Raw genomic sequence first — 17,430 nt, 5'->3', positions numbered from 1 at the left:
AGAGAAGTACTTGTTTTTGTAACACCCATTGTTACCTTGGGTGACACAGCTCTTCCTTGTGTACTGCAGTCAGCCCTCCATATCCAAGGGTTTTGCATCTGTGGCTTTGGAAGGCTGACTTGTACTGCACCATCTCATAAAAGAGTCTTAAGCATCTTCAGATTTTAGTATCTATAGAGGCTCCTGGAACCAATCCGCCATGGATAACAAAGGACACTTGTATATACAAATTACAAGTCAGAAAGAAAAATCACAGCACAGAAACACTGAATGGAACAAAACCTCAGCTGCAAGCTTCTCAATGTTATGTTTTCTTACACATGAAAACATTCTAGAGCCATTTGCACCTACCTGTCATCCTGGATAAGATCTTTCTATCTTTCTTGATCACCAAAACTGTTCATATAGCACTTGGGGGACAGAGGGGTATGTGGTTGCTATACCTAATATCTCCCTCCTTATACCTAGAACATCTCACCTTCTGATTTTTTAAAAAGTTTTTAGGTAATATCAATTTTGATAAAGACTTCAACTTGTAAAAGTATTTGTTTATCAGTGTTTCACCATAGACCTTAAGCTTCTTAAGGAGTATATTATACAGACACATAGGCATTGAGTTTATAAATGATCTGAGTATTTAATTTTTTATCAGACTTTTATTGTTATGCAGTCTTTATCACTGGCATCGCTCTTTGTTTAACTTTTCATGTATTTTAATAAAGTATGGGCTAGGATACTTGCATTCTCAGTCAAGGTTGTCTTTCTGATGTACATCTTAGTTGGGGTTGAGACCTAAATTTTCAAATTCATTCATTCCCTGGGCTCTTTCTCTTAAGGATATTTTATTATACATCAGTGATACATATCTTTCTGACATTTCTATGCCAGTGAGTTCCTCTCCATCATCCCTTTCAGTTCAGTCAGTTCAGTCGCTCAGTCATCTCCGACTCTTGGTGACCGCATGAATTGCAGCACACCAGGCCTCCCTGTCCATCACCAGCTCCTGGAGTTCACTCAAACCCATGTCCATTGAGTCGGTGATGCCATCTAGCCATCTCATCCTCTGTCGTCCCCTTCTCCTCCTGCCCCCCAATCCCTCCCAGCATCAGAGTCTTTTCCAATGAGTCAACTCTTTGCATGAGGTGACCAAAGTATTGGAGTTTCAGCTTCAGCATCAGTCCTTCCAAAGAACACTCAGGATTGATCTCCTTTAGAATGGACTGGTTGGATCTCCTTGCAATCCAAGGGACCCTCAAGAGTCTTCTCCAACACCATCAGTTCAAAACCATCAGTTCTTCGGCACTCAGCTTTCTTCACACTCCAACTCTCACATCCATACATGACCACTGGAAAAACCATAGCCTTGACTAGACGAACCTTTGTTGGCAAAGTAATGTCGCTGCTTTTTAATATGCTCTCTAGGTTAGTCATAACTTTCCTTCCAAGGAGTAAGCGTCTTTTAATTTCATGGCTGCAGTCACCATCTGCAGTGATTTTGGAGCCCAAAAAAGTAAAGTCTGACACTGTTTCCACTGTTTCTCCATCTATTTCCCATGAAGTGATGGGACCAGATGCCATGATCTTAGTTTTCTGAATAATGAGCTTTAAGCCAACTTTTTTACCTAAAGCCAGACATCCTGGAGTGTGAAGTCAAGTGGGCCTTAGAAAGCATCACTACGAACAAAGCTAGTGGAGGTGGTGGAATTCCAGTTGAGCTGTTTCAAATCCTGAAAGATGATGCTGTGAAAGTGCTGCGTTCAATATGCCAGCAGATTTGGAAAACTCAGCAATGGCCACAGGACTGGAAAAGGTCAATTTTTATTCCAATCCCAAAGAAAGGCAATGCTAAAGAATGCTCAAACTACCGCACAATTGCACTCATCCCTTTAGAGGGTTGTTTTTCCTTAATTAAAAGTGAGTTCTTATCAATAGCAATCTATAAGTATTATTTGGATCAAATAAATCAACTATAAAACAAAATACAAAGATATCAGGAAAATGTGAACACTCTCTGGGTGTATCTGATATTACAAAACTTGTGTTAACATCTTTTAGATATGAAAATGAGCCTGTATTTTCTTTGCATTGCTGGGGCTGGGGTTCTGCAAACCACATTTGCTCTTTGCCAGCAGGGGAGTCAGCCCACAGTGGGCAGTACAGGGAGACTGGAAACCCAGAAGAGGAGTTTGGGATTACAGCTTCCTGTTTGCTTCCTATTCTTGTATTTGTTTCTAGTTCCTGTCAGCGTATCCTAGTCAGTCTTACTCAGCAGAGCACTGATCCCTTGTTCCAGTGGCAACAGTTAATTCACTTTGTGGTTTTTCCAGCACTTACAGGACCTGCCAAGCAAAGCCCCTCCTCAGAGGTCTGAGTCTCAGCTTTGCAGAGTGCCTCCTCTAGGCCTTTAAAGTTGTAATAATTCTATCCTCTTCTTTTTGTTCCCTCAGTCTTAGAATTGCTAGCCTCTGTGATACCTTAGTGTTTCCTTTTTGCTTTTTTAGCTCTTCAGTACAAGGCTGGCAGTCCTTCATATTTAATTTTCTCTGTTAAAGTATCTGAGAGATACTCTGATTGATACAGTGACTGTGTTTTAAAAAAGAACCCTCATCTTTCAGCCATACTAAAATAACTAAATATTCACTAAAATAACTAAATAACTAAAATATTCACAAACAAAAGGATGTGACTTTAGACTTTTCTTCAAAACAATCAGAAGTGGGAGAATGGATAGCAGGTAATTGAAACAAGATTAGCCAACAAGATCATTGTTGAATCTGGGTGACGACAGTATTCACCCAGAGACTCTTGGCTTTATTTATCTTTTTTTGTAGTCTTCCAAAAAGATACATGCATCCCTGTGTTCATAGCAGCACTATTCACAATAGTCATACATGGAAACAATCTAAATGTCCATTGACCAATGAGTTGATAAAGAAGATGTGCCTTTACATTTGAATAACATTTGAAATTCTCCATAACATAAAGTTATTGGAAAGAATTTTTAAAGTTCCTACGTAAATGTGTTTCTTCAAAGAAGGAACAATGATTGTAGTCTAAAATTGTTTTAAAATAAATGAAAATAATCAGAAATGGGAAATTTCCTTTAACAAGATCCTTAATTCTATCTTTTACTCAATTGAAATTTTGTCTTAAAAAAAAAAAACACTTGACATTGATATTTATCTGAAGAGTATCTGTTGATGCCACATTACACAATTGATGCCACATTATACAATTATAGAATTTCAGAGTTAAAAAGTACCTTAAAATTACATCTAGTCCAGGATTTTCTAAGCTGTGTTCTTCAGACCAGTACCTTCCCATAGAGTTAGCTAAAGTGCTGCTGAGGGAGTGGGTGCTTGAATGGGTAACCCCTACCCCTACTTTAACCAGAAACACTCACCTCTTAACTATTTTATATGTGGGATGTTTTATAAAGTTTCATTTGGGAGGGAAAAACTAACATTCTTATGGTTTTAAATGTGAAAATCACTGAACTATCACAGATGTATCATGTGCCTTAATCTGCCTTATAACATTCTCACCAACATTTTTTTCACCAAAGACATCTCCTCACTGTCTTTCAACCTCCAGTTGAACAACCTCCAATACAGATAACCCATTACCAAAACTTTGGTCTTTTATTTTGGCTGTGCCATGTGGTTTTTATGATCTTAACTCCCCAGCCAAGGATGGGACCTGGCTGGGCCCTTGGCAGTGAAAGTTCAGAGTCTTAACCACTCAACCACCAGGGAATTCACCCATTACTTCCATCTTAATCTCACTCTATTAGGATGTGCTGCTTTATACTAAGCCATTGTTTTTCAGACTGAGTGTTGCTTTCTCTGTTGTCTTCCACACGGCATGTTTCAGATACTTGAAGGCTCTCGCACCCATCTTGTCTAGGCTAATCTACCTTTCAGGCATTTAGGTCAGGCTTTTCAAAGTCTTGTATGCATAACAATTACTAGAGATATTCCCAGATTAAACAGAGATCCTATATCAATTCCTGTTGATAAGTCCTGTTGATTCCACATCCAAAACATTCTAAATTTTTTATGCTTCTCTCCATCTCCATTCCTGTCACCCTAGTTCAAGGCACCACTATTTTCACCCAGTCTACTGTACTAGTGTTAACTGGTCTCCATGCCTACATTCTAATTTGCTTGAATGTATTCTCAAAATGGCTCGTGTGATTCGTTTTGAACATAAACATCACTCACCCACATAAAGCCCTTCGGTGTCTTCCATCACTCTGACCTGATGGCCATTTATGATCTAGCCTTTTCTGCCTTTCTGGCTTACTGCACTCTCACTCATATACTGCAGCTTCTTTGCCTTCCTTAAACACATACGTTCATCCCTGTCCTTGTTCTCGCTATTCTTTTTGCCTGGACTAGTCTCCCTTGAGAGCTCTGCTTTGCCTCTTTTTTTATGATTTAGTCTCAGCTTAAATGTCAGCACCTTGACAGGGCTTTCCCTGACCACCAATCAAAAGTAATCCCCAGGTCTCTTCACATATCAAAATAGTTTTTACTTCTTTAACTATACCATCTATCATCATCTAACACTTAAATGTTATTAATTCATTGTTTTTGTTTTGTTCTGCTTTGCTTCTTCTATGAAAATGTAACCTTAGCTATTTTGTTCCCTACTGAATTCCCAGCATTATATTGTGTACCCAGCCCATAGTGGCATCTCAACAAATCCCCAGGAATCTGCATTTTATAGGCACCCCAGGTTTGGTCCATGGATCACATTTTATGAAAAAAACATTGTCCTAGACAGTATAGAGCCGTAATTCTTAGATAGAACTGGCCTGAATCTCTAGACAGATACCCTGAAACATTGAGAAGAATTTAGAGAATAATGACTTAAATAGAATTTAAAGAGTAATCTAAAGAGTGATGACATAAGTACTAGAGGAGAATAACAGGCAGGGATCAGTGTGATGTGAAACTCACACGTAGTCAAAACTGCTCTATCCACCCCTTACCAGAGGCGAGACCACATTCCACTTGGTTTTTTCCTCCATCTTGAAATGAATTGCTCTTTTTAAAATTGGGCCCTGAGGAAATAGCTGACTTGCATTTGGAATCATGTTCTGTGAATAATGCTCTCAAGGCAGTGAGATGCACACACTTTTGGTACCATGTGGATACACAGACCAACTGGAAGAGTAGCACAGGTAACCGACTGAAGAACCAGTAGATTGATGGCTCCCATCACATCCCCTCGGAGGCATATACTGATTGTGAGTGGCTTGGTGGGCAGATTGCCTGCATCATTTAAATCATTTCTCGTTGTCAGTTTTTGTTCTCTTGCTCTCTCGAAAGAGGTAAAGATAATAAACTAGTAACTGAGGAGACCATTTCAGACCAACAGGATAGAAAGGAAGAAAACAGTGGGATGAGAAAGGTAGAAGGAAGGGAAAAGTGGGAGTAATAATACACACCAATAGAAAGGAAGATATAAAGAAGTGTATACAAGTGGAAAATAGATAATCTTGAAGATTAAATTGCGTTTGGCCAAAATGATGGAAGAATCGAAAGAGGAAGAGATACATAGTTAGAATAGTAAAAAGGTAAAGTTGTTACTTAAATGTTCTTCACTCTCTTTTGCTCCCTTTTTAGCTTTACATGCTGCTGCACTTTCTGGCCATGTCAGCACCGTGAAGTTATTACTGGAAAATAACGCTCAAGTAGATGCTACTGATGTCATGAAACATACTCCACTTTTCCGAGCCTGTGAGATGGGGCACAAAGATGTGATTCAGACACTCATCAAAGGTTAGTTATTAAGAGTGCTCATAACAAGTCAGTCTCAAAAGGTAGGATTTCTTACATTCACCTTTTGAAATACAGCTATACATGGCAGAGAGGTGCCTGGGTGGAAGCATGGAGGAAAAAGCCTGGCATCAGGAAACTCGAGAGTCACTTCTAGCTCCACCTATTAGTAGCTGTTTGATTTGGGAAAAGTCACTGTTTCTGCCTGATCCTCAGTTTCACTTCACATAAAAGGGGAACGATTTCTATCCTGACCAACTCCCAGGCTTATTGTAAAAATCTGAAATAGATGATACACCTGAAAGTTTTTTGCTAAGAGGAAAGCATTTAAAGGACTGTCATATTCTTTAAACTTCTCTTCTCTTTGATAAATGCTCTCTATATTAGACATTTTCACTTTATTTTTGCTTTTTCAGGTGGAGCGAGGGTGGATCTAGTCGACCAAGATGGACATTCTCTTCTACACTGGGCCGCGCTGGGAGGAAATGCAGATGTTTGCCAGATCCTGATTGAAAATAAGATCAACCCAAATGTGCAGGATTACGCAGGGAGAACCCCACTGCAGTGTGCTGCCTATGGGGGCTATATCAACTGCATGGCAGTACTCATGGAAAACAACGCAGACCCTAACATTCAAGACAAAGAGGTAAAAATTCTAGGTCTTTTCTCTATTGTTTGCTCCAAAGTGTTTGCAGCATTGCTTCTTTGTTAACTAAAATTAAGTAAAATAGTTGGTCAAGTGAAGAGATCACTCGCAAATCTGTTAGTTAAAAGTGATTTTTATTTGTCCATGTTCTCTTCTAGTCCTTGTGCATACATATATATAATTTTTAAAAGCCATAAGATGGGAATAGTTTTATAATTTCTATAAAATATATAGATACATGGCATATGTATATAGGTATGTAAATATATATATATGATTTTACAAACCACATTTTGTTTTGCTTACTTAAAATTATCACCAATATTTTTTCATTTGGTATATAAACTTTTTCATAATCATGGATGCTTAATATTTCAAAGTTCTAAGAGCTTTTCGTTTTGTAACTCATTCAGTCCTCACGGCAAGTCTATAAAATTGCTTTTATTTTCTATATTTGAAATTTTCACTATTTCATTGATATTTACTCTCATCTTTATTATTGCCTATCGTCCACTTTTATAAGGTTTGATTTAATATTCTTTAAAAAATTCTTTTGATGATATTTTAAATCATTGGGTTTTTTTTTTCAATGTATATATTTAAGCATGTTTGTTACTCTAAATGCTGCTTTACTGCATCTTACAAATTTGGATAAACTGTACTATCACTGGAGAAGGCAATGGCATCCCACTCCAGTACTCTTGCCTGGAAAATCCCATGGACGGAGGAGCCTGGTAGGCTACAGTCCATGGGGTTGTGAAGAGTCGGACATGACTGAGCGACTTCACTTTGACTTTTCACTTTCATGCACTGGAGAAGGAAATGGCAACCCATTCTAGTATTCTTGATTAGAGAATCCCAGGGATGGGGGAGCCTGGTGGGCTGCCGTCTATGGGGTCGCACAGAGTCGGACACAACTGAAGCGACTTAGCAGTAGCAGCAGCAGTACTATCACTATCATTCAACACAAACACTTTCTGATTTCCATTTTGATTTATTATTTGAATTATTTGAATTAGTTAAGTGTATTGTTTAATTTCTAGGCAGTTCGGTATTTTCTCATTATCTTTTTGTTAATGATTATATTGGTGTTCTATTGCTGCTGTAACAATTACCACAAACTTAGTGTTTTAAAACTAAACAAATTTGTCATATTACTAATGTGGGTGTCAGAATTCCAAAATGTCCTAAAGATCAAGATGTTGGCAGGACTTCATTCTCTTTGGCGACTCTAGGAGAGAGTCTGTTTCCTTGACTTTTGTAGCTTCTGGGTGGTGCCCACATTCTGTGGCTTGTGGCTCCGTTTCTCCAGCTTCAAATCTAGCAGTGACTGGTTGACTTTTTCACACTGCATCACTCTGACATTCACCTTCTGCCTCTCTCTTTAACTTACTATAAGGACCTTTGTGATTACACTTGGCCCAACTGGATAATCCAACTCATAGTCGACTGATTAGCAACCTTGATTCCATCTACAACCTTAATTCCCCCTTTCCATTAATATAACATAGTTACAGATTCCAGAAGTTATAAGGCCTTATTCTGCCTACTCACTGATTTGTAGCTTAAATTATATTTTAGTTTAAAAAAATACTCTGCATTATTTTAATCTTTGAAAAGCTTTTGAGGCTTTCTTTATGTTCCAGCTTATGGTTGATTTTGGTAAATGTTCTGTGTACACTTGAATACTAATTTTGTCATTGTTCAATACAATGTTTTATATACATTTTACATTGTATTGTTCATGCTGCCTATACCTTTCCTACTTTTTTATCTATTTCTGCTATCAACTATTGTATGACATGGGTTAAAAACCTCCCACTGTAATTATGGATATGACTGTTTCCTCTTTTAATTTTGTCAGTTTTTATCCTATATATTTGGAGACTGTGCTATTAGTTGCATTCAGATTTAGGATTGTGATATCTTCTTCTTTGACTTCTTTAACACTATGAAATATTCCTTTTTATCTCTAGCAGTGCTTCTTGACTTTTTTCCTCTTTCATGACATTGAAATTTTTAAAGAATACAGGCCATTTATTTTCTAGAATTTCACTCAATTTGTTGTTGCCTAATGATTCATCATAATTTGATTCAGGATTTACATTTGAGGTGGAATATTACGTAGATGATACTGAATCCTCAGAGTATCATTTTGGAAACATGTGATACTTCTTCAGTTCAGTCCAGTTCAGCCGCTCAGTTGTGTCCAACTCTTTGTGACCCCATGAATCACAGCACGCCAGGCCTCCCTGTCCATCACCATATCCCGGAGTTCACTCAGACTCATGTCCATCGAGTCCGTGATACCATCCAGCCATCTCATCCTGGGTCATCCCCTTCTCCTCCTGCCCCCAATCCCTCCCAGCATCAGGGTCTTTTCCAATGAGTCAACTCTTTGCATGAGGTGGCCAAAGTACTGGAGCTTCAGCTTTAGCATCATTCCTTCCAAAGAAATCCCAGGGTTGATCTCCTTCAGAATGGACTGGTTGGATCTCCTTGCAGTCCAAGGGACTCTCAAGAGTCTTCTCCAACACCACAGTTCAAAAGCATCAATTCTACGGCACTCAGCCTTCTTCACAGTCCAACTCTCACATCCATACATGACTACTGGAAAAACCATAGCCTTGACTAGACGGACCTTAGTCGGCAAAGTAATGTCTCTGCTTTTGAATATACTATCTAGGTTGGTCATAACTTTCCTTCCAAGGAGTAAGCGTCTTTTATTTTTTTTATTTTTATTTTTTTTTATTTTTTATTTATTTTTTATTTTTTAAATTTTAGTATCTCTAATTCTTACATGCATTCCCAAACATGAACCCCCCTCCCACCTCCCTCCCCATAACATCTCTCTGGGTCATCCCCATGCACCAGCCCCAAGCATGCTGCATCCTGCGTCAGACATAGACTGGCGATTCAATTCTTACATGATAGTATACATGTTAGAATGTCATTCTCCCAAATCATCCCACCCTCTCCCTCTCCCTCTGAGTCCAAAAGTCCGTTATATACATCTGTGTCTCTTTCCCTGTCTTGCATACAGGGTCGTCATTGCCATCTTCCTAAATTCCATATATATGTGTTAGTATACTGTATTGGTGTTTTTCTTTCTGGCTTACTTCACTCTGTATAATAGTCTCCAGTTTCATCCATCTCATCAGAACTGATTCAAATGAATTCTTTTTTACGGCTGAGTAATACTCCATTGTGTATATGTACCACAGCTTTCTTATCCATTCATCTGCTGGTGGACATCTAGGTTGTTTCCATGTCCTGGCTATTATAAAGAGTGCTGTGATGAACATTGGGGTACATGTGTCTCTTTCAATTCTGGTTTCCTCGGTGTGTATGCCCAGCAGTGGGATTGCTGGGTCATAAGGTAGTTCTGTTTGCAATTTTTTAAGGAATATATCTACCTAAGGAAACTAAAGACCTATATATAGAAAACTATAAAACACTGATGAAAGAAATCAAAGAGGACACTAATAGATGGAGAAATATACCATGTTCATGGATCGGAAGAATCAATATACTGAAAATGAGTATACTACCCAAAGCAATTTACAAATTCAATGCAATCCCTATCAAGCTACCAGCCACATTTTTCACAGAACTAGAACAAATAATTTCAAGATTTGTATGGAAATACAAAAACCTCGAATAGCCAAAGCAATCTTGAGAAAGAAGAATGGAACTGGAGGAATAAACTTGCCTGACTTCAGGCTCTACTACAAAGCCACAGTCATCAAGACAGTATGGTACTGGCGTCTTTTAATTTCATGGCTGCCCTCACCATCTGCAGTGATTTTGGAGCCCAAAAAAATAAAGTCTGACACTGTTTCTACTGTTTCCCCATCCATTTCCCATGAAGTGATGGGACCAGATGCCATGATCTTCGTTTTCTGAATGTTGAGCTTTAAGCCAACTTTTTCACTCTCCACTTTCACTTTCATCAAGAGGCTTTTAGCTCCTCTTCACTTTCTGCCATAAGGGTGGTGTCATCTGCATATCTGAGGTTATTGATATTTCTCCTGGCAATCTTGATTCCAGCTTGTGTTTCTTCCAGTCCGGCGTTTCTCATGATGTACTCTGCATAGAAGTTAAATAAGCAGGGTGACAATATACAGCCTTGACGTACTCCTTTCCCGATTTGGAACCAGTCTGTTGTTCCATGTCCAGTTCTAACTGTTGCTTCCTGGCCTGCACATAGATATCTCAAGAGGCAGGTTAGGTGGTCTGGTATTCCCATCTCTTTCAGAATTTTCCACAGTTTATTGTGATCCACACAATCAAAGGCTTTGGCATAGTCAATAAAACAGAAATAGATGTTTTTCTGGAACTCTCTTGCTTTTTCCATGATCCAGCGGATACTTCCGAACATAGTATTTTTTATAATTTTATTTATTTTGGGCTGCAGTGAGTCTTTGTTGCTTTGCATGAGCTTTCTCTAGTTGTGACAAGTGGGAGCTACTCTTCCTCGTGGTGTGCAGGCTTCTCATTGCAGTGGCTTCTCTTGTTGCAGAGCACAGGCTTTACGCATTAGGGCTTGACAGTTGGGACCGAGGGCAACTGTCCCTCGGTGTGATGCACTGGCGTAGTTGCTCCACTTCCTGGACCAGGGATCAGACCTGTGTCCCGTGCATTGGCAGGTTGATTCTTCACTGTGCCATCAGGAACATCCCTTGCTGCTATTACTGCTCAGTCACTTTAGTCATGCCCAACTCTTTGCAACCCCATAGACATAGCCTTCCAGGCTCCTCTGTCCATGGGATTTTCCCTGCAAGAATACTGGAGTGGGTTGCCATGCCCTCCTCCAGGGTATCTTTTCAACCCAGGCATTGAACCTGTGTCTGCTGCATTGCAGTCTGGTTCTTTACCACTGAGCCACCAGGGAAGCCTGGGAATTCTATTAACATAGTATTAATTTTGATCACTTGGTTAAGATACCGTTCATTTTCTCCACTGTATACTTAATGTTTTCTCTTTCTGTAAGTAAGCAACTGGGAGAAATGTTTATATATTTGAGTTAGCATAAATAAATATGTGTCCCAAAATACTGACACCAGATGTATTTGATTTCTGTTTACGCTTGTAGGGAAGAACAGCTTTGCACTGGTCCTGTAACAATGGATACCTTGATGCCATTAAGTTGCTTCTAGACTTTGCTGCTTTCCCTAATCAGATGGAAAACAATGAAGAGAGGTAAGCCACTGGCAAAAAGAATGCATCATTGTTCATCTCACATCCTTTCTGCCATATTTTAAAATTCTCAAGTTTAGATGCTCGTTCAGAAATAGTATTTCATCAGGAAACACTACACTAAGAAATCTTGAACCAGAAGAAAACAAAAGTTCCATGTAGTGTTGATTTAGAATCATGGGATTTTAAAGCTATTAGAAACTTCAGGCATTACTTAGGGCAAGCTGACACTTTCTAGATGAAGAAATGTAGGTCTTCTTTTGATGTGTGTCTAGCATCAAATCAGGGGAGTCCTGACTGACCAGGACTAAGAATTCAGTTAGGCCAGTGAGATGTGTTATATGTTCAAGAAGTTTCTCTTGATGAAGAGGATATTATCAGTTAGTGGACAGAGATGCCACCATGTAGCGTGAAAAAATAAGGAGAAACTGAGGCTAAAGCTCAGGATTTTAATCTTAATACAGATTTCTTAAATAATATGAGATTCACAGAGTTAGGCTGGGGTTGCTATCCAGTGACCCAGACCCAATAAAAAGGACTTGACATAGTGTGAAGTCTAAGCAGGAGACATTCTTGATGGTCTTGGATCTAGGAAGATTCTAGTAATTTGTAGGTAACAACTAAGATGGTAATCAGATTTCCATACCTGCCCCCTACCCAGATCTGTGCTTTAGTTGTCATTGTTCATGGATACTGTCACTAAAATGGCCTTGCAGTGGCACCATCCCTGCACTCTCAGCCACCACCAGCTTTTTCTTTCTTTCAGGAGGTGGGACACTTTGTAGAAAAAGAGGGGTTTTCTCTAAGCCCTCTGTCTCAGAGGAAACATGGGGCCAACCCCTTCATCTTTCCCACTTCTTTCAGAACCTTTCCCCATTATTTGTACCCTCCATCTGTTATTTTCCAAGTCTCTTCTCTGAGGTTTGTCTTCTTTGCCCTCTCTCACACTGTCTTCACTGCCTCCGTTTCTTCATTGTCACCATTCATGCCTTTGCAGTTTGGCATCCGCCCTCTCGGTTACACTGAAATCTGCACCTGAATGGTCCCTGACAGATTCCTAGTTGATAAAGCATATGATGTCTTCTTTGTCCCCCTCATTGGCCCTTCTGCCTCTCCTCTGTGTTGACCCCTCTTCTTCACCTTCTTGAGCCTGCATGTTCTCTAAGCTTCTGTGACAGTGTGTTTTCCCAGTTCTCTTAGAATTAGGATTCTCTTCTAATCATGCTCCTTCTCCATTTCTTTTGGCTTCTGTTGCATTTTTTTCTGTTTTAAATATGAACAGTCTCCAAGGAGTGGATCAATTCTCTCAGCCTTCCTCCTTTGGCAACCTGACCAACCGCTGAGGCTTCAGCACTCACCTGGGTGCTGGTACATTCTCAGTCTACAGTGCAGACTCACACCCCTCCTTGGCTAACACTGCCATCTCCACTTCATTGCCAGCACCGCTGTCTTGCCCTCTCTCACTCTTTCTGAAACTATTGCAATGCCTCCTCACTTGTTTTCCTTCCTTCGATCTTTCCCTCATTCAATTCATTACCTTCCATAGTAACCTTTCTTAATCAGATCGCTAATATAGTTGTTAATCATGTCATTCCACTGTTCAAATTCAGTCTCATCTAAGGAAATTGTCCTGGTCCTGCAGTCATGTGTCCCAAACTGTGTTTCCTCCCCACTGTGAATCTTTATAACCCTTGGCACATTTCACTTTTTATTATGATTTTATAGAATTTGTCTTCCTTTTAGCGGAGAACTCATGGTCATTTCTGAATTGCTCACAGCGCTTTTCATGAAGTAAATGCTCAGTAAAAAACCGGTGAATTGTCAGTTCAGTGTTTTCAGGCTCCCAGTAGCATCACCCTGATTCATACCTTCATTAGAAACTTATGTGGAATTCTTAGACCACAGGCAAACTTAGATAAAGCAAATTAGTATGCCTTACTTTGAGAGTGATTATATAAAGAACTCCACGTCTCTATTATAGTCAAATGACAACTGCAAAACCACAAAGATGAAGATAGGCATTTGGACATTTAAGGAAACTGGAAAGCCAGAAGAATCCTCAAGGTTGAGGATTTGACCTTAAAACAGGTATGTGAGGGTGCTGGAGGCTTCTCCCTTTGAAACCCTGAAGAAGCAAAAAGATTAAGAATTCTAAGAATTAGGGATGATATATTTCTATAAGGTATATTTTTTATAAAACCATTTACTGCCTGAGTGCTATTTTTTAGGAAACAATAAAAAAATAATTTTTTTTGTAATTCAATGTCCATTTATATGCTGAATTTTGAATTTCAGACCTAAGTAAGCTTATGAATTAAGAAACTTACCACCTCCTGGAGCAAGCATATGTTAATTACAGACCAAAAGACCAAAGGAAAAATCCTCCAAAGTGTACTTGCCAGTCTATGGATGAAAAGAGACAGTGGCAATATCCCAGTCTGTTTTAATGTTTCATCAGCAATGCACCTTGATGTACAAATGTCAGAACCTGGCACTGCCTTTTATGTTTATTGACATTCCAGTTTAGGCATTCTACTTGTTCCATCAGACCATTCCCACATGGCAAGTCCAATTGTATCTTGTCTCTTGTCTTTATCTGCATTGTTTCTTGACTGGTTACCATCAATGTACTGTTAATTTTTACTTCACATGCATTGACACAAACTGCTTGATGTTCTCTGTATAGACATAATTTTTGCCACCTACTGCTGGCTTTCAGTCAATAACTATCTGACAGCCATACCCTGACATAGATGGGAATATTCACAGCGCTAGAATGTGTCTCAGTTGAGTTTGGGATGAAGAAAGATTCAATAGTAATAATCACAATGTGGTCAGTTGCCTAAACACTAAGTATAGACTTTAGTCTTAAAACCTTGCTAGATATTTAGTTTGTGTCTACTTGAGTCAAAAATGGACTGAGAAGTAATTTGAAGAAACTAATTGTAAAAAAAAAAAAAAAAAGGAAAAAGACATTTTTTAAAAGAAAATCAGGAAAGTGTGTGTTTAGAGTAGGCATTAGATCTTGCTAAGGAATTCCTGTTAATTTTGTTAATACAATGGCATTGTGATTATATTCACCCTATTACAGATAAATCTAAATTGCAGAGAGATTAAATGATCGGAGTCTGGGATTTGCTTTATTGATTGATTGATTGATGGCTTGTGGGATCTTTCCCCACAAGGGTTTGAAACTGGGCCCATGGCAGTGAAATCTCTGAGTGCTGTGACCACTGGATCCACCAGGGAATTCCTCTGGGATTTGATTTTAAAGTATTTGAGCAAAAATAAAAAAGAAAGGAGTAGATGAAGTGAATGTAGAAAAATTTTGCTAATTATTTGGGTAATGAGTGTATAAAGCATTAGTGTGCTGTTCGCTCTACTTTTGTTTATGCTTAGTTTCTCATAATAAAAATATGATTTTTTTATAATAAAAATATTTAACATATTTGAAATGCAACTTTCCATCCGCAAGCAGCCTGAGAAATCTAGTTCTTCTTCTCCCCTTCCTTTCACCTTTTACAGATGAGGAAACAAACTCAGAGAAGTGAAGAGAATGCCCAGGGTCACACAGGTCTGCTGACCTCCGGTTCAGCATTCTTTAGGGAATATTATGCCCATGTCATTTCTTTTTGTCATATTTGTAAGTAAACACATAACTTGGGCCTCACTTTCATTAGCCATATTTTGGTAATCCTTCTTGTATACTATGTGAAAGATACTGTGTATTAATAATTATAGAAAAAAATGATCAGGCTTAATAAAACTGCATATGTCATTTGCACATTGATTTAGAAGCAGTTTCATTCCGTAGGAGACATACATGCAGTGATGAGAGATGAATTATGGAAGGATTACTGTACTGAACAGGGCAACATCTGATTATAATCCCATCTACGTTTTGCAGGTAACTAGTTACATAGACTTCAGCATGTGGCTTAATCTTTCCAGGTCTGTTATAGTGAAGGTGTTACACTAAATCTGTCAAATTCACTGCAGTGGTTCTCTGACTCTCATGATTTTTTCTATTGGGAAAAGTATAGTCATGAAAGGCATTTTAGAATATATAGTGGCTTTTGTAAAAGTTCTTCTGAATTTACAGAATATGCTGCTGCTGCTAAGTCGCTTCAGTCATGTCCGACTCTGTGCGACCCCATAGACCGCAGCCCACCAGGCTCCGCCATCCCTGGGATTCTCCAGGCAAGAACACTGGAGTGGGTTACCATTTCCTTCTCCAGTGCATGAAAGTGAAAAGTGAAAGTGAAGTCGCTCAGTCATGTCCAACTCTTTGCAACCCCATGGACTGCACTGCAGCCTGCCAGGCTCCTCCATCCATGGGATTTTCCAGGCAAGAGTGCTGGAGTGGGTTGCCATTGCCTTCTCCTACAAAATGCTATTTACATGTAAATAATGTCTTAAAGTTTATTCAGGCACTATTTACATGTAAATAATGTTTTAAAGTTTATTCAGGCACCTCTACTTTATGGCCTTCTGGTTTCTGAACAATATTAGCAGATCAAGCTGTCCTTAAACGGGGGTTCATTCATTTTAGCATTCAAGAACTTCCTTCTGACTTTGGAGTCTCCTGACTAAAGTGACCAAACTACCCTTTGCATTTACTGAAAACCTCTTCCTTTTGTATCTTACTGTGACTGTTAGGTGAGTTTTGAAGAGTTTCTTTTCTATAATGATTGGCTGATTTTCTGAGTCTAATCATGCACCCATATAGTCATCATTTTTCCAGCTCATCAATCAGCTGATTATTTCCTTCCAACACTTGTGACTGCACTGACTCAGTGACAGTCATCCAGAGGAAGCTGATCTGGCAGTTGTTCAGCAGTCATAAGTGCTAGTTTGGGTCTGTGCAAATAATATTCGTGATAAGTGCTATCACCAACACATAAGCACTGCAGTGTGTGTCCTGTAATAGCACTAATCACACTAACTTTCATGAGCTGCTTCCCTCATGCCAGGCACACTGCTGCCTTCTTCACACTGATTATTTTATTCTCTCATCATACCAAATCAGTATGAGGATAAGTGGGGCATAAGTTGGTCAGGAAGTGACAACCATTGTTATTACCACAGTTGGATGGTTGGGGGTATTTTCTTTACTTCAAATTTTAGTACTTTTTACATCATTTGAATTCTTAAACTGTATGTCATTTTTACAAAGTAATTACTTCTCTTTAAAAAAGGAAACATACTTCCCAAGATATTAATATTAACAGTGGTTAACTCTGAGAGTGAGAGTGTAGATGACTGTTATTTTCTGCTCTATATTTACCTGGTTTGTTGTAGATTCCAAAAATAGAGAAGATTTTTTTTTTTAATCTGCCTAAAATCACAGATCTAGAAAGTAGTCAGTTGAAATTCTAATATATAACTCTATGATAATAATAATATCCATCTTTTCTAAATAATATACTTATCAAAAAAGTATGTACACTGTACAAAATTTAAAAAGCATAAAAGGGCATTTATTAAAACTAAATATCCCTCCTATCCCTGTCTCTGAGACAGCTAGCTTCCTCCCCAGAGACATCACTGTCACATTTTCTTGGGAAACTCGTAGAGAGTTATATCAATATTTTACATAGGTGAGAATATAGGGATATATTCTATCAGTAAAGCACATCATAATACTGTTCTGGTTTCTTTTTCTTTTTTCCTTCACTGAACAAGTCATCCTGGTGATTGTTCCTTGTTTATTCATGTACACAATAATGGCTGCTTTATGCAGGTGACTTTATGATGAGATGGCCTGTACTTTATTTAACCAGTCCTGTATTGATGGAG

The 17,430-nt window shown here is 38.7% G+C and overlaps 1 protein-coding gene across 16 annotated transcripts in view; it reads left to right on the top strand.

The window, feature by feature from the left end:
• The window catches only part of INVS (inversin), a 136,021-nt gene that overhangs the window by 76,197 nt on the left and 42,394 nt on the right, over nucleotides 1-17,430 (top strand). For all 16 annotated transcript variants that reach the window (XM_060409238.1, XM_012120186.5, XM_060409239.1 and 13 more), the window contains 3 exons: nucleotides 5,634-5,789; nucleotides 6,203-6,432; nucleotides 11,528-11,634. In XM_060409238.1, the coding sequence (XP_060265221.1) occupies nucleotides 5,634-5,789; nucleotides 6,203-6,432; nucleotides 11,528-11,634 (493 nt within the window). The remainder of the gene's footprint in view (nucleotides 1-5,633; nucleotides 5,790-6,202; nucleotides 6,433-11,527; nucleotides 11,635-17,430) is intronic.

Source organism: Ovis aries, chromosome 2, assembly GCF_016772045.2.
Source record: "Ovis aries strain OAR_USU_Benz2616 breed Rambouillet chromosome 2, ARS-UI_Ramb_v3.0, whole genome shotgun sequence".
NCBI lineage: Eukaryota > Metazoa > Chordata > Mammalia > Artiodactyla > Bovidae > Ovis > Ovis aries.
Note: the sequence above shows the minus strand (reverse complement) of the source record. Positions and strands in the feature narration are given on the sequence as shown.